Source organism: Xiphophorus maculatus, chromosome 21, assembly GCF_002775205.1.
Source record: "Xiphophorus maculatus strain JP 163 A chromosome 21, X_maculatus-5.0-male, whole genome shotgun sequence".
Taxonomy (NCBI): domain Eukaryota; kingdom Metazoa; phylum Chordata; class Actinopteri; order Cyprinodontiformes; family Poeciliidae; genus Xiphophorus; species Xiphophorus maculatus.
This window is the reverse complement of record NC_036463.1, coordinates 19,430,230-19,448,713: the sequence shown is the minus strand read 5'-3', so window position 1 is coordinate 19,448,713 and position 18,484 is coordinate 19,430,230. Positions and strand designations below refer to the sequence as shown.

The 18,484-nt window shown below is 38.2% G+C and overlaps 1 protein-coding gene across 4 annotated transcripts in view; it reads right to left on the bottom strand.

Moving 5' to 3' along the window:
* LOC102227608 (partitioning defective 3 homolog) overlaps nt 1–18,484 on the bottom strand; it is a 383,916-nt gene that overhangs the window by 203,290 nt on the left and 162,142 nt on the right. For all 4 annotated transcript variants that reach the window (XM_023326740.1, XM_023326739.1, XM_023326741.1 and 1 more), the window contains 4 exons: nt 14,439–14,666; nt 14,038–14,237; nt 10,256–10,395; nt 9,890–10,018 (listed from right to left, as the gene is read on the bottom strand). In XM_023326740.1, the coding sequence (XP_023182508.1) occupies nt 9,890–10,018; nt 10,256–10,395; nt 14,038–14,237; nt 14,439–14,666 (697 nt within the window). The remainder of the gene's footprint in view (nt 1–9,889; nt 10,019–10,255; nt 10,396–14,037; nt 14,238–14,438; nt 14,667–18,484) is intronic.

Below are 18,484 nucleotides of genomic sequence, written 5' to 3'. Positions count from 1 at the left end.
TCTAAGGGTGTGGAATGAAGGGGTGATTGTGGAAGAGTTTGAATTACTAACAAACTAAATATGGTAAGACTTTATATGAAAGGGTGCATATGAGACTGACATAACACTGTCATAAACATAACACCTGCCATGAACATGAAGGAATCTTCATGAATGTAAATGACTTTTGTCATGAAGTGTTATTTGGTAAGTAATGACACTTCTAATGCAAAGTCCATTAAAATGACCACCTTTGCATAAAAAGTGTCTCTATTTACAGACACTTCATGACAACAGTCATAAACATTCATGCAGTTATAAAAAATATATCATACCGTCAGCAGTTGAACAAACATTACATTTTGATGAGTGTCATCGCCAAAGTCATACACATCAAATATGTTGGTCAATGTTTCATTTATTTATTAGCAAATCTAAACAGGTGAGTTTTCAGTCCAGATTTAAAGGAACTCGGTGTTTGTAGAAGATAATTACCTTTACTGATTCAAAGTTTCAGTTGTCACATTATTTTATTATTCAGATGCAACACATTTATCACCAGCAGCCAATAAAAGTCGCACTTTTACAAATTGCAAGAGTTTATTAGCAACTATATTTTCTCCCAATCATGTGGCCCCTTTGGTAAAATTAACTGCCCACACCAGATCAAGAAGTTTATTTATAAGCTTGAATAAGACATTTACATTAGATGGAGCGAGAATAATAAAATAGCGACTTTTTTGGTGTGCTTGGAAGCTGTTCAAAAAAGCATTTCAAAGAGGAGGTTACACATCAAGAAACATACACATCTCATTCAACGTTATTATAAGCTAAAATGAGTTTTGATATGTCCAAATGCAGACACACAACAGCCCATAACGGTGATCCGAAAGCAGATGCCGAATTCCCTCCGGGAGAGTAACTTTGCCGCCATAAGTGGCCTTTAACTACCTTGTTTATCGGCAATGCGCAGCGCTGCACTGCACCATCCCATACTCTGCACCACGCTGACAGCGAGTGTAATTATGGGAACAGCTGCTGGAAAAGTGCTAAACGAAAACAGGTGGCGTCGGTGAGACTCGCTCAGAAAATGTTAACCGGGCTGGCATTGTCTTCGACCACGCTTGGCAGCTCGGGCTTTAATTATGACAGAGGATGTTTCGAAACTTTTCCCGTTTGATCAGGCAGCTATGCAGGTCTCAGACCGGCATTAAAAGGAAATCAGCTTCAGCTGATCAGCTTCTTTTGGGCTGTGTTATGAGCGGACAATTATAAGGAAACCAAAAAAAAAAAAGAGGGAAACCTAGGTAAAGGGAAGGAAAGAGAATAGTGATGCTGAAATCAGAGTAAATTAAAAGTTAGTTTGTTCTGTTTTTGAACTAAACTAGTATGCTGCATCCTTTACCTAATGAATCTAAACTAAATATTCGTCCAAAAGTACATTTATGGTTAGAGTTAGAGATTCACTGATCTGATATTAATATCTGGACATTGAAAAAAAATCTACATTGTGTATCAGTGAATATGCTCCCAATCCAGTAGCGCAGATCTACTTAGTCTTATTCTATGCTTTAATCACTAAGTGAATCATGCTTTATTATTTATTTTATAATTGTATTTAGAATTCCTCACTGCACTTTCTGAACCATTTGACAGAGGGTAGTTTATTTTTACATGTTTAACTAAGGTAGTCAACCTATTATTTTAGTCAGTTTCAGTTTCTTTATTATTTATTTTTTTATGTTAACTGCTATACTCCTAACTGCACTGACTAAACAAATTAAAATTGTGTTGTTTTTTAAGTTTGACCAAGCTTGTGATGCTATTGGTGTGTTTAAGTCTGCCATACTAGAATTGTCAAATAAATGTGTCATTCAGTACAAAAAAAAAGAAACACTTTTGGTGAAACAGCATTTTCTTCTGGAACCTATCGGATCAGCCGATACCAAACCTCAGATATCAGTATCGGTTTCAGAAGTGTTAAAAGTGCATTGGTACATCCCTAGTTAGAGTCTTTGAGGCCACTACAGTAAGCACAATGTTGTACAGAATCTTGCACAGTCAGACATATTGACATTGACAGGGTCTATACACTGGAATTTAGCCTCACCTGAGCATAAACTATAAGTTACAAGCTAATTTACAGAGAAGCATTCAGTGGTGTGAAGAAATAAAGCAATCTGCTTATTACGCTCAAATATATTCAACTGCAGGTCAGTTTTTAAGCTTCATCACACCTTAAATTGCAAATACCATCAAAAAATGTTGCAGAATCTTTTTTACACCAAGAACTGACTCATCGCCTTGAGATGTCTGATCATTTCTCTTGTGGTAATATATCTGCCGAAACCACCTGCAGTAACATAAATAAACTGTTTAAAAGACCTGGAATGGAAAACTCTGTCATTCGCACATTATTTAGGAAAATTGCAACACATTACATCATCCTTGCAAGGAAGCATTCCTCTAAGAGACATCTAATTATATTAACTTGGAAGATGTCTTTTTTGGCATGGCTGCCGATGGTGCACAGGTTCAGAAAGGCAGGCCGTTTATCATTGCTGCAGAGAAGTAAGCCATAGCCTTTATCATTACCTACTCCAACACTTTTCAATCAGGAACAGATGTGAACCGAGAAAAAGAACATATGTTTATGGAAGAAGAAAATGATGAGAACAGATAGTGTAAATCCATTCTTCCTTCTGCTACATGGAGATCAACTGAACATCTAATCTTCATTTCCAACTTTAAAGCGGGGAAATTGTGAACGACAAAGTCAAAACCACAACAAATCCAGCCTTGTAAGTAAGCTAACACATTTTACGAATTCAGCGTTTTGACTGCATGAATATCACAAGATGCTTCACAGATAAATTGGATATATTATTTGCATTTTTATTAGTAGCTTGACAGTAAGACGGGTAGAGAGATAAGGGAAAGACAAGCAGTAAATGGTAAGGAGTTGGGAATCTACCTGGAACAGATGCATTAGTGACTTTAACCTCTGCATATTGAGTGCCTGCTCTGCCACTGCCAAAATATATCGTAATAAACCTAATAGAAATAATAAAATATTAGTTAACAAGCAATACTGACCAAATGTTTGCCTAAAAAGACAAATCTTAATTTCAAGCTCCCATGAAGAACTGATAAAAAGTCTAATATTAAAAAAAAATGGCATAAGGAAAGTAAAAAAGAAGAAGATTTATAAGAAACTCCAGCAGATATCAAAGCCTTTGGTAACTTGGTATACTTATGAGCAACTAAATATGATTTAAAGTTACGTTTTCAAGAAAACCCCACTTCTGAGTGATAAATAAGAACCATTGATTAAGCAGAAATATGTGTGGTGTGAGAGTAATATAAGGAGAATCAAATACATTTAAATCCAGATTTGTTATGATTATGGCTTCTCCTGCATCCTTGTGTAAAAAGGCATTGGAGAATTTAAGGAGAACTGATTGAGTAGAGTGGATTCCACGGGAAATCATACTGAATTTTGATCAAGAGGCTAAGTTCATTGATAACATCTAAAAGCTGTAGTGCTACAACTTCATGAATATTAGTAAGAAAGGTTTAGCCTTTTTCATTGAAAAGGACAAAAATGAAAAACTACCTATTGCTGGATTCATGCGGCCTAGTTTGGAAAGACGACTAAGCAAAATGAAGAACTGTAAGCTTAACAGGCACTGAGTTAGATGCCGTACCATTTCTCACAATTTCCACTTTAATAATAAAACCGAAGAAAATTCTCACAGCCGGTAGAGCAGCTGTCTTGCAATCGTAAATTTGTGGGTCCAATTCCAGCTTCCTTATGTCACATGTCAGCCAGGTTACCTAACCAATCTTCCGATTGGCGTGTGACTGAGTGAATGTGTCTCTGGGTGAAGCACTTTGAGTAGTTGGTCTAAACATAGTGCTATATAAATTCACATATGCCATTAAAAATAGATAGTTGGAAAAATAAGTTGAGCAAATGTGCAACACTGAACGTATCCAGTTTTAAGGTAAGGTAAATTCATTTATGTAGCACATATTCAGAAACAAAGCAGTTCAAAGTGCTTTACATGAATTAGAAGGAAATACAAACACAACCACTAACCAAAAGAAAGACACAAAGGTAAAAGCATAAAACTACATATTGGTTCCTCATGTTTAATAAGAATAAGTAGTCCATAATTTATAAATTAGTAGGGGTTTCTCTGGATTCTTCTTCTGATAAAACTAGATACTGGTTTTAGATTAGCAAAAAGTGAAGAAGTTATTTTATACCCACATTTTTTTATACTTCAGGGACTTAAAACACCAGGGTTCTCCTTCCAAAAAAGTATTTTAATAAAATAACCCTGCCCCCGTGACTCAACTACAGTCCAGGGATAAAAAAAAAAAAACACATACAAGGGGGATATTAAACCAGGCCGCTGGGCCTCACACTTATGAAACAGCCCATTACTCTATGATAATTGTCACCAATACTGTCACGCATTTGTCTACCCTGTCCTCAGCATTGACACGTGATATAAATTTAACTGTCACATCAATCAGAGGCCTCAATTAATTGTGCAATTAAGATTCTCATTGCATGGCAGAAACAGCTACTAATGGATCAGAGACAAGTGTGATACGATCATAAAGAGGGAATTTTAATGCAGTGCTTAATTGCTCTTAAGCGGGCGCCAGTGTTCCAGCTGAGGCTACATGAGACCATATCTTCTCCGGGCCTATTGGAAATGAAATATGCTGCTCATGTAGGGCCATGGAGCGATGTAAGGGCAGCTATGGACAATCTTATTACACCACCCAAAGCATGTGTAGTTAATCGGCGCCAGATTGCCGCGTGCGATTTTTACAAGGAGCACATTAGCATGTTTAAAATATGCTCAGGATATGATTGGATATAAACTTCTGTGTGAGTGTGGGAAGTGAAATAAGAAGCTGGCGCCACAGCAGTTGTTGCTGACGCAGCACCAACAACTGCTAGTTTAAGGATAATTTACACCCCATGCTGGGTTCAGTATTTGCTCACCGGAAGAGATGTTGAAGATTTGCCCCAAATTTTCCAAACTCATCGTTTTTATTTCTGATGACTAATACTTACAGACGTTCTGCTTTTGTTTTGGGTGTGTCTGCACACGGAGAGAGTGGAGAATAAATGTGGAGGTTTTTAACTAGTAAACAGGTGGAGGAAGGGGAAATTCTTGTCATTTTTAATATCTGCTTTAGTTCGATAAAACCTGGCTTCTGACTTTGTTACAAAACTGGAAGATTAATCTCCACAATATGGAGTAAACAATGAATATAGCAAAAAGGACAATTGTTGCAAGCTGGGAGATTAATGCCAACAGCATAAAACATCTATTGGATATGCCACGGTACAGTTTAGTGTTATGGATCTGTCTTAGATTCTCACAGTGTGATGCTGCATGTGAAAGTTTAACTGTTTGTGGGCCTCTGACGTCTTAGGAAATAATCTTTACTGCCCCACAAATTCAGGAGCAATAGACCTTGTATATTGACTGTATACTGGGATTAAGAATGTAGAATTCAAAGTCATAAAATATTATACCATAAAATATATATTACTTCTGACATAAGCTGTTTGGGGTAAACGGTTAATATGGGAATAAAAGCTCAGGACAAGAACATCTGCAAGAGGTCAAATAATTATTAGCTGAATTAGACAAAAGGTAGGACAGTCGTCTTTGCCGTTGGAGCCACTTCAATTATTCAACATGCACACCTAACAAAATGTTAGTGACAAGAGAGTCAAAATAGCTTCGCTTTAGAATAGCAACATTATTTTGCATTGAATGCATTGATCTGTAGCAATGGTGGTTTTAAGTGTACATATGGCATCACAAACATGTCGTATTAATGCCACATCATTTTTAGCCTGACCCAAAAAGACGATGTTAGAGGGTGGCTTCTTTTAAGCTGCATATCTTGCTACATATTTATCATTTAAATGTAAGGAAGATATGCAATAGTGTGGTGGGTGGGGTATAAGTTAATAAACTCATTTGGATTCTATTCAACCTTATGGTTGATGGATTCGATTTTGAAGAAGTTGATGAGATCAGCGCTGAGTAAAGGTTAAAGCTTGCTAATATTATCGTATAGGTTGTAATTTATCTATATGAAAATATTTGTTGATATCCTTGGACTGCAGAAAGGAAAGTGACAGACCATAGAAACCACAAAGGGCAATGCCCTATTTTGCTCAATTACCATTTAACCTTTTCTCTTCCCTGAAAGTACATGTTTATTGAAAGCTATTGAGAGCTGTTGCTGTTGCCTCCGAAAGCATGTCAAAACACACTCTGACCATGTTAATTAAGGATGCGATGCAAACATGCTGGGAGAATAAATTAATTCCCCAGGGAGATGGTGTAGTGAACGTGTAATGGAACAGCCAAACAAAAGGGGATGTGTGGGATTTATGACACCAACATCAAACATCAGTGGGAAAATGTCAACCACACAAAAAGACCTGCTTTTACTGCTGTCAACCCATCTGTCTGCGCGTGCGGGTGTGTGTACTCATTTAGCTAATCTATTTAAGACCTTCTCTAGCATATTCACAAACTTTATAAATACGGATATGGCAGCCAAAGCCTGGCCCTAATGCGGTGGAATCCCTTCTGTGGTTTATTGGTTAGGTCTACAGATGCGGTGTGAATGAAGTTTTGGTTAAGTTTGGGTTTAGGAATATACTGGCAGTGGTGTGTGAGTGAATGGATGTGTGTGAGTAGTCTTGTATTTGATACTTTGTAAGGCCCATTGTTCCAACAACCACCACATTGTGAGGACCCCCTCCCCCAATGGTCTAATAAATAGAAGTGCTGCTTTAGGGTTAGGGGTTAGTTTGAATTGAGTTTAGGTTAGATTTAGGATTAAGCATGTACTGGTAATGGTTAGTTTTAAGGTTAGGCTATGGAAATGAGTAGAAAATGTATGGAAGTCAATACAAAGTCCCGATGAAGACATAAAGACATACTGTGTGTGTGTGTAGGGGTGAGTGTGTATATCATTCAAACCGCAATTCAAAACATCATCAGCTTGTCACTGAGGCAATTGGATGAATGACAGCCACTAAATGTTCATCTATGTGCTTACATTCATGTGGATCTGAGCAACTGATCTGCAGAGCATACACATGCAAACACACATTCATCTATCCGCAATTTCTGGGACAGGAGGTAATTACCCGCTATGCTTTTCTATCATGCTTTATTAGTAATTACTGTCACAGTCAAAACATCAACCTCCTTATAAATTTTTTATTTTTTTTTTTACCAGAAAGAAAAAAAGATTCTGAATTTCTGTGATATTGCTACTGAAAAAGATACGACGGCTCTAAGTCAAAACAAATGTTACATGAGTAAAAAAAAAAACCTACTTAATTTCAGCAGAAAATGATCCATCAAAAATTCATACTTACAGTCATGCTGGTCAAAATATTAATGATAAAAAACATTTTCTGAGAAGTGAACAAAATCCAGCCAACAATTTCTACTACTTTACTAATTGATCTGAAGTCACCGTTGCCACGGCATTTTAGTCACCCCTGCAGCATTTGTCAGGTACTGTCAAGAACCACTGCATGAATTACTTTGGTCCATATAAAAGTAAAGTAATATGTGTTTTGGAAAGCAACAGAGAAGAAGCCATTACGAACCGCTAAAAGACAGAAAATTTAACATTAGTAGCATATTGAATACGAATGAGGCAATATGGCTCTTTCTTCATGAAACAAAATTGTGAAATCTAAAGACTCGGGTTGCATTTCTTCAGTAAAATATGCCTTGAGTGTTCAGCAATGTACAGTTTTAACAGCTTCTTTGGCAGGGTTAAGAGCCTGGGTGCCAGGCTGAGGTTTATGGGCAGAAATGAGGTTGGCATAAAGGACTTCCTGGTCTGCTGAGGGGCTGTGAAGCCCACACCTGCTGTCAGAGACACTGAGAGCGGGCTGGACGAGGGCAGCAGCCCTGCCATCTGTTTCGCGACAGCCAAAGTCACCCTGCGTGCAGGCGCTGGTGTCTGAGCACAAGTCTGTGAGTTTGTCTGCGTCTGTGTGCTTGTTTAATGTATGTGAATGTAATTGCAGCTGTATTTTTGGTGCAGACTAAAGTCTGTCTTTTACCATCAGCTTCTGGACTCTATTGTGTTCTGAGTTTACTCTCAGGAAAAAGATGCCACAGTCTCTTTTAGTATTATTAATTTACGTAACACATAAAAAAAAAAATCCAGAACTTTTCCTGTATTTAGCAGCAGCATATAGCTTTTATAAAACATGTTTTTTTCCCCACTTTTGTTAAAACTGTCCCTATGTCATAACAGTATAATGTGAGATAGATTATCTGCCTTCTTGCTCTGTCAAAAAAAACAAAACAATCAAAAGCAGGAGGAGGGTCTTAGTGTTGTCAATCACTCGTGTACACGCTGCTGTTAGACTGTTACGAATGCTAAGGCTAGTTAGCATAACCACCGATGACAGCCGATAAACATGCTTTCTGAAGCGGTAAGTTTAGTGCCTTTAGAATGAAGATGACTGACTAAGCGCTAAGACCCTCCTTCTGGCTCTGATTGGTTAATAGAGAATGAAGAAAGACCATCTGTCCACACTGTCAATGACGTAGCTTTAGTTTTAACAAAAATGGAAAAAAAACACATGTTTTATAACAGTTATATGCTGTTGTTTTAAGGTAGATACAGAAAAGCTTTGTATTATTAAAAAAATACTATGTAAAATCATGATATTAAAAGAGGCTGTAGCATCTTTTTCCTGACTGGTTGTTTTTGGTTGGGAGCGGAGACATTTCTTCAGATGGCAAAAGTAGCACTGGGAGAAGGTGGAGGAGCTCATTCTTTTCAGATTATCTGTCTCAAATTATAATGTCACAACATGGTGACAGTTTAAACAAATATGTAAAAAAAAAACATATTTTTGTAAAAGTTACATTCTGTGACTTTAAATGTACAAAACAAAGCAGAATCTACCATGTCATTTTTTATAAAAAGGAAAATAAAGGCAAAATTTTGATGCAATAACAAACAGCACCTCATGATTTAATATCTTTTAAATCCATCTTTAGCACCAGTAACCTTCAGAAATAATCTTCAGAACGAATGTTGTGGACACAGTTAAGTTCACTGTCCATAAAAAACACTCCTATTAATTGTGTTCAAGGTGTGTGTGACATTTAGAGGTCCCCACACAGTTTGATAAATAACAAATGACAGAGTTGAATGTAGTGTGTTGTTGTTGTTTGAGTTTAAGTTTAAAAATAATTTAAGCTGGTAAAGACCAAATTATATTTATTATGTCCTAATGCGTAAAATTGAATACAGGTGTACTTTCTTTTTAATAACATCTGGGTCTTTATAGATCAGAAACTTGCCGTTTCTCATCAAAGCCGCAAAAGGTCCATATTTTTTTGTCTGCAATTTGGAAGCAGAAATTAGGACTGTTAAAAGATCCTAAAAAGGAGTGAAACTGGGCATCCACAATACTTCTGAAAATCTCTAAAGAGAAAAATCTGTGAATAGCAAACAACTAAAAAAACTGTAAAAAGCAATTTCAAGGCAGCCTGCACTTCATAAGTTATTATAGCAAGTGACAAAAAGAGCTATTTCACTTGATTACGCTAAAAGAATTACACAAAGATTTCAACTATAAAACGTAAAAAAATATATATAGATATATCAGAGAGCATCAGCAAGAGTCAAAGTTATACAAGTCCAGACAGAATACAGGATCCATATTTGAGGTTTTAATCCATTTACCAGCTGATTGGATAGGAATGATTGAATCAGCACAGATATGCTGTAGAAAATGTGTAATCAAAATCTGGTAAATATAGATAGAATGTCTACTTTTCATAAAGCGAGAGTCCAGAATGGTACTGACCACTTCTCGTGGCAGAAGTAGGTCCTCCTGACGAAGCACCAACAGGTTCACCGTCCCGTCCATGGGTGTGGCTCGAAGCAGGGCTACCACTTCCTCCTGGCTCTTTCCATTCAGGTCTACTCCACTAACCTGCACAACAACATGTCCAACAGTCACTAACACGATCCAGGCTTTACAAACACAGCAGGAATCTGCATTGTGGTGTTACTCAGATGATTTAGTTTAGCTGAAAATCTGAATATTGTTCTAACTAATGATATCCTAAAGAGAGCTGGAGTATAACTGCATAAATCACAGACAATTAGTCTTTTAAGACTCCACAAACTCTACAAAAAGATTATAGATTGGTTGAAAGCCCTGCTTTACCTCCAACAGCCGGTCTCCAGCTTTCAGTCGTCCATCTTGGATGGCAGCGCCTCGAGGGAGAATGTTTTTGATGTAAATGGGAGCACTTCCTCCAATAGGGACGTCTCTGGAGGTGATACTGAAACCGAGACCCTCTGGACCTGGTCAGATAGAGAAAAAAAAACAACACAGAAACGTAATGAAAAATATGAAAAATGGACAATATGTTTTAGGGATACACGATATGTTGGCACCAACATAAGTATTGGTCAATATGACTTATTTTTCAATATCGGTTGATATTTTATTGATAATTGTTTACTGCTGTGCATTTCCATCTTGTTGCTATTTGCTGTGTCTTTAGGTTTACAGGCCAGCCTTTAAAATTTGTTAAACGTACATACACATTTAGTCCGGAAAAAAGGGTACATGAATACATAAAATCTCTCTCTGGTCTCAATTCAATCTCAATCTTGATTAATCAGTCAGTGTGATCAGAGAGACGGTAAGAAGTCTCTAAAGACCAACCTTGCTGCGTATTTCTGGCAGTCTGGTTGGCAAGTTGTGTTACGTTGGTTCAGTCGAGGCTTTTCAAACAGCAGTGATTAGTATTCGTGTCAAACTAGCTGCTCATTTCACAGAGCTGTCAGCACCTCTGATAGTTCATCATGACCTACTTTCCCCCCCCCATGTGTCTCTCCGGCAGTCTGTCGATCTGTCTGTCAGCTTGCTGACAGTGATGAGGTGATGAACAAGGAACACCAGGAGAAACAAACGAGGACGGCAACTTTCCTCCCGACTCCTTCACGCAAACAAACTTGCAGAAGGGTAAAGAGATTGCTTATGGAGTTGGAAAGTTGAGCTGTTGAGCATAATGACGCTCTCTGATCTCTCCATCAGCGCGTCGTGATAACTGAGCAGACCGAAATAGCTGTCATTATTTATGCCGAGCATCAAATATGCAGTTTGTCTTCATGGCTGCTCAACTTTTAATGCAAGGTCACATAGTTACTGTGAGAAGTTTGTCTCATTAGGGACATTTTTCAGCACTTAATAATAAAGCAAATAAATGCAGCTTTTGGTATTTTGGAGCAAAAAGGTAATGTGGTTTCAAATATTTCACTCCATAGCTGGAGTTATTATATAAGCATATCTTTACAGTGGAATGATTATATAGGCCACAGACTGTCATAAACAAGAAACAGCCAGAACGCTGGTGTCACCGTGCAAAGTGGGTTGAACAAAGGATGTCAAGTCAAATGCTCTCCGGAGAAAACTTCTATGGTCGTACAAGTCAAACACCACTTTCACAAAACAACTTGTGTGTTATGCTTGCATTGAAGAGCCATACGAAGTACTTGTAAGTCACTAATCAAGGCAGGAATAACCTATTAGCATTCAAAAATCAGGGGAGCTTTGCAGAAATGAAGGTGAAAAACATCCGTAACATTTAAAATCTTTTTAGGCACCGTTTATATGGATCCCAAAAGACCCGTATAAACAACTGTAGTACTTTTTTTTTACACGACACCAGCACTTTTTAAAACGAGGTCTCAGAGTGAAACTTTTCTATACCACTAAGTGAACATGCACAGAATACACAACTGTAGGGTTTATTCTACGCATGCACGAGCAGATAAAAACAAAAACTCTGGCAGATAGCATTGTGCTGTGTTGTGCTACTTAACCTGTTCAGCTGAGCATATTTTATGATAAGGAGTACATGTGTTACATTAGTACTTTGTTCCTGGGACAAAACTTTAAACTTTCTGTTTAAAATCAGGTAAAAGCAAAGGGTCAAAAGCGAACACATGTTCAACGAGATGCTAAAATCACAGTGTCATCTAGTGGCCTGGCATGACAATTACAACTGACTCAAAGTGTGTAACTGGCGCCACCTAAATGTAAAACTTTTCCCCAATCAACATCCGAAAGTGCATGCAGTTTCATGTAAACATAACTTTAGTTTTGTTCTATTTTCAAGCACATTTGGACCTTGGAGAACTGAACTTTTCTGATGTAAAGTGATCTCTTCTGTCTTAGATCTCTTCTGCATGACTTGTGTTTTTGTTAAGAAATTGTTTATGTAAAGTGTGCAATGCTTTACACAATGTATCTGTGTGATTTTATTTTACCTGAGCTGCAACCCTGGTCTACTCTCTTACTTGTTAGCTTAATGCAACAAGTAAGAGGAAGCTGCATCTCAATGCTGCCTTAAATTATTTTCTACAAAGGGTCAAATTGAAAAAAAATTATTTAAAAAGTCAATATTAACAACACTCTTGTTGACAGTGAGTGTGTGGAAACTTCTTTCTTCTTTTCAAACTTCAACATGAAATTCTTTGTTGTGATTTTTTTACTCTAATCATCCACGTTCCTACTTCCTCCTAGCCCAAGACGCAGCTTAATGAACAGAATCAAACTCCTGTCTCCATCAGTAGATACTGTCATTAATGGCCCAATCAGGCAATTAGGAGAATACATCACTAATAGACCTTCAGTAATTAACCACTGACGTCTTCATTTTTGGGTAATAGAAGACCAGGATAAAAGTAATTGTATCCCTTTCTAGATTAGTTAGAAATCCTGGCTCCAATAAGCCAATTAAACAGCAAACACGAGGAGAGGCTGGGGGACATGACAACGACGTAATGGGCTGCGTATGTTGTTTTCAACAGAAGTATTTGATTAGGGCACTCTTGTTAATGTGCCATTCAAGATCTGCTCCTGCCACTTGGAACTCGGAGCCACTTAGGCTGAATCACAACAATTACATCGAGTCAACAACAAAACTGCCACGGCCCGGTCTGAAAGCGCATTAGCAGAGAGAAAGTCTGGTGGTAATTAAATGGAGATGTCAAAATGATTTCTGGGCATGTTTCTACAATTTTTCTGATACAATAACACGTTGGCTAGAATTTGTTTTTAGTTATGCTTTTGGACATGGCTGTGAGTTTACAGTGGAGCCAGTTAAATTCAGTGAAGTCCTGAATAAATAAACTATATTTTAGGCTTTGTATTTATAGGGTTGCTAAAAAATAGACCGGTGCCGTTTCACCACTGTGCCCCTCACATGCTTAAATTACACTTATTTTTGCGGAGGGGGAAAGGCAGAGAACGTTTATAAGGTTAAAACAAATGGAGGAGTTTGCCAATGAACTGGGCTGGCAGTAGTCAGAAATCCTCGCCAAACATATTAGAGCAGCTTGCAACTTCATTCCCTCGAGTTTGCCCCATTTATCTGCCACTGTTGCCCCCACTGCTGTACAATTCCCTGAAGCTCACTGCACTCCAGACTCTTCCAGCTTTCAGCTAAACATCTGCTCATTACGTCCAACATACAAAGAAGCAAAGAGGAGGAGAGGCGGCAAGGGCATGCCACCTCAACACCAGTTCACTTTAAGACGAGGCTGATCAAACTGAATTGATCAGCCTCGGATAACAGTTAACTACTAGTTAATCATAATAGCTTAATAGCTAACTATTACAGATTGGTATGTAGGATATCTCAGCAATAAATGATGATCATGGTGTAAAATGTTGTGAGGATGCTGGAATTAGTCTATGTTTCAGCAAATTTTACCAATCTCTGTATACCTCTGAAGCCTCACTTAACCCAACTGAATTGGATGAATTTTTTAAAGATATTAAAATCCCTTCACTAAGTTCTGATCTATCTAACGAATTGGAAAGAAATTTTTCTTTAGCTGAGGTATGTAGTCTGCAGGTGTGCAATGTAACAATTTGCAGGTATTGAACTAAAAACAAACACACTTTTATCCAGTCATTCAGTCAGATCTTACCTTTCTTCAGCTGGATGTTGAAGCTGCGTCCTTTTTTCTTTAGGTAGGAGCTGTTGGACGGAGTTGTGCTTATTCTGCGCTGCAGGGAGGGGGAAGGCGCTGAGGGGGTCCTGGAGATTATGAGGTGAGGTACGGCATGGGGTAAGGTGGCATACCGCCGACTTGGTTCTGGGGTGCTTCCTGCCAGAGGACCTTGGTGACTGCAGGAGGAACACAAAGTTTATTTCTGTATGTGAAAACCATTAAGCAATTTCTAGTGAATTATTGATCAAAGGAAAGGAAAACTTTTCAACAAAGATGTGGAAAACAAAGGTGACAAGGCTAATGTTCACATTTCTGTTCAAGTTGCGATTGACATGTTTCCATTGCATTATGTGCATTGACTTAAGTGTAAGACTCACTCGAGGTGGACGGCCTCTTGTTGCCTAGATCTGGACGACGTCCCTGCATCCAGAATCGACCGGTCCCCTGGATGCTGGGAGTCTTGGCTAAAGCGGACCCTCGTTGACTGGGGTGAACTGAGCTCGTTCTGGGCCGAAAGCATTTCATACTGTCTCTTCATGGAGGCAGGAACCACATGGAAAAGAATGACCGGGCAACCCATCGCCTGCCTGAAAATGTTCTGAGCTCTGGAAGAAGAGGAAGACAGAAATACATTAACTTTAACATGATAGGAGGTGCTGTTAGGCTTTGCTGATATATAGAGATATACAGAGAAAGCTGCAGTGTGTTGTATGTTGAAGAGTGATGCAGAGAGTTGAGAGTAGCACAGCTAATCACGGATGGGGGGGGGACTTTTATATAGCAGTAGAAGACAGACATTACATTATCTGTAATAACCAGCATCAGCACATGCTGGGTGAAGAGTGCATCAGTGATGAATGATTACCCAGAATTCCCTCTGTTCAAAGTTCACTCGAATGAGAGTTCCACTTTATAATCTGCGTGAGTCTCTGAGTTGAGAGGACACGCACTGGCTCAACAAACTGAGCAGAGAAGATGAATTGTGCACGGCGGAGGATGTGCAGAAAATAAAACCGCCGAGTAAGCAAGCACAAATTGTTCTTTGCAAACAAAATGTCACAATAGAAACACACAGGTGGACACAAAGCATGATCGGTGAGATAAGTAAGCTTAAATATTTCTTGCACAGCATGCACCTACCATCGTATGAGTTGGTAACAAAAGTGAGTCAGTAGTAAAAACGAACATTGTCCAGTCAACTGGTGATAAATTTGCACTTACCCATGCTAGATGCAAAATAAAAAAGCCAGCTAGCTAAAAGTGTAGCAAGTGTACATTAGCAACTATAGAGACTAAATGCCACGACAAAATTTCAGCCCTATGACTAACGCATTTGAGGTCAACTTACATTTTTAAAAATAAATTCAAGACATTTTAAGGAATTCATGTTAGATACATGAAATTAAGACTTTTTAAGGACAAGTCATCACTCTGTTTATTCACAACCCTTTATAAAAGAGGGGTAAGAATCAAGACCTTGCTGAAATAAAGCAAAAACCTCACTTTTGAAGTTTGGCAATAGCCTTGTACGAGACAAAGTAAGCAAAAAGCAATAAATTAATCACAAAATTAAAATTTTAATTTTCACTTTGACAAATAATCCATTTTATTTTTGGTTTTGGTTGCCGTGTTTTGTTTTGGATATTTAAAATATCTTCCACTTCCAGAGTCAAGTGTTCTCTACAAAATTAAAATGCATTACTGTTTAAGAGGGAAACTTGCATTATTATATCATTATCAATATATGTTACCTGATAATGACCTCATAAAAAATAATATTACTGTTTATAGCAATAATTAGTGGGAAAATCATGCGGCAAAACTTCTATGTAAAGCACACTTCCGATTTTTATGTGTAAAAAAAAATTGGAAAGTATAATATTTCATTCGATTTCATGTTCAAAACCTTTGTGTGTGTATATCACATAAAATCCTTTGATTTAGAGACTGAATGATGAGTTGTTCTACATTTGTAAAATCTTTCAACTTCTGTAGATGGATGGATGGTTTATCAAAATAACTGTGTAAGGTTCATTGGATTTGTTTGTACTTTTTTTTTTTTAAAGTAGTTGGCGTGCATTGGGAAAATTGTGGGTTCAAATCTAGATATCGCTATGTCAGACAGATGTTCCCTTGGGCAAGACACTTAACTTGATGTTGCCTACTGATTTGTGTGTGAGTTTATGAAAATTAGGATGCTTATTGTAAAAACATTTTCAGTGGTTGATGTGACTAGAAAAGCTCTATTTAACAATCTGTTTACCATTTGAAATAAGCAGAAGTTTCAGGTTACAGCATCATAAAACACAAAAGTGTTTAGAAAAGGAACTTAGGAAAGAGCCAAGCATTGGCACAGGGGGCCAGAAGCATAATTTGATGACTGAATGCAGATATTTAGACCGCCCACAACCTCGACAGCAACACCATACCTAACCTGCCGTAATTACAAGTGCTTAAAAATACTTTGAGTTTTTTATTCACGCAGTGTCACAAAGGCAAACGCCTGAATGCATCACCAAAGCCTCTTCTGCAGGATTTGGACTCTCTCGCGTCTTTATTCTTATGGTAATTTACAAAAATCAGTCACAAACTCACACTGAGTGCTGATGGCTGGATAAGTAGGTGTGTGCCTGCGTGTGCGCATAACGCATGTGTTTATATCCAAATGTTCCCACATGTTCATATACGCTGCCGTCGCTCTAGCAATCAACCTCTGCGCGAGCCTGATTGAATAATAAATTACCCCCATCAATGCATCATTACATTCAGTTAGATTAAGCTCCTCAAAATATTTACCCATGCAAAACAATCCAAGAAGATTAGACTATCACTTTAAATTGTCACTCTCTGTGGCACGCAATCATGACAGAGCTGGGAGGGGCAGACGGAGCAGGGGAGGAAAGTTTAGCTCCATTGTCTCGTTTTCATGCAGAATCACCCAAAACACGGGCATGTCGGTGATTGGATGGGATGCTGCGTAACATGAGTGTCTTGAGGATTTGGTTTATTTAAGCCTCTTTCACAGTAGAGCAAGTCTGGAGGGACTAACAATAGCGTTAACGATTTTGTAGAACCACCTTTCACTGCAATGAAAGTTGAATGTCTGTTGGGTTATGTTGATACCAACTTTGAACTGCTCTTTCTGTAGTCTGAACAATCATGTCGCATTTTGTCTGACTTTTGTCATTGACGTGAGAAGCCAGATGTGGTAAATCTGGACGAAAACAATGGCTGAAAATCATAATTCAGAACTTCTGAAAGAAGTCTGCGTCACTGTAGCACATCACAGACCACCGCTCCTGGTCTGACCATGTATCCCAATAAACGTCTCTATAGAAGTCGCAGTCAGTGCTCCACAAAGGGTCAGTGCTCCAAGTTGTACATTCTTCTGTCTAAGCTCTAAGCTATTTAAAAAAGATTCATGGACTTTGGCATTCATTATTATGTAGATAAACAGAGCTTTGTTGTGTGACATCAATGTTCTTCTCCACATGCCGGTCGTTTTGGGAACGTAAACTGTTCACACAGAAGACTGATTGCAATAGCATCATTTAGTAGCATGAACATATACACAAAAAATTTAATTTTGGCAACAAAAAAAAATCAGAACTGGAGACTTCCTGTCTGAACATAGTCAGACTACATTTTTTTGTAGTCTAAAGGCTCTCAAATAGTTCACAAAAGTATTCACGCCTCCTGCAGATACAGGAGGCGTGTCTAGTTTAAGGACTAGTTTAAGCGAAATACCAACATCAACGTTGCATTCTGCATAAAACATGCCGACTAACTTCTGACCAATCACACAAGACATCGCACAAAGCTTTTCAGGCCTGGTGTTGAGAAGGGGAGGAAGACAAGATGGTGCCATTTTTGTAATGTGACTTCCTCGATAAAAAACAGTTTCAACGCTTCAGATAAAGTTTGGGAGAACCTTTACAGGTTTCTTTCTAAGATCCTCCTGTATTTAGCTCCCCATCAACTCTAAGCAGTTTCCCTGTTTCTCTTGGTAACACAATGTATTATTTTGTTGCCAGCAACTTCAGTTTCTTCACCTTGTTTCACATAGAAAATTTAAGGGAGAGTTTGTAAGGCTTCCTTTCAATAAGTCCGTTCTTCGTACCACTCTTCCATCAAGGTGTCTTCAGACAGTCTTGGTCTATAGTCTTGATAGCGATGCAGTTGTTATGAATATTCTCTTTCTGTACAATTAAAGTTCTAAAATCTCCTACACCTTAGCCTTCATTAGACAAAAATCTATTCCATTGGCTTCTGAGAAGAAATAGAGAAGAAGTGAACCCCAAGGACGCCGAGCTCCTCGGTGTCATTGAATCCGTGTGTCAGCACAAGTTTAAGTATGTGAGTCCACACATTGAGCCTCGTGTGAGTGAGAGCGAAGGTGGCTTTGGGTAAATGGAAGTGGAGG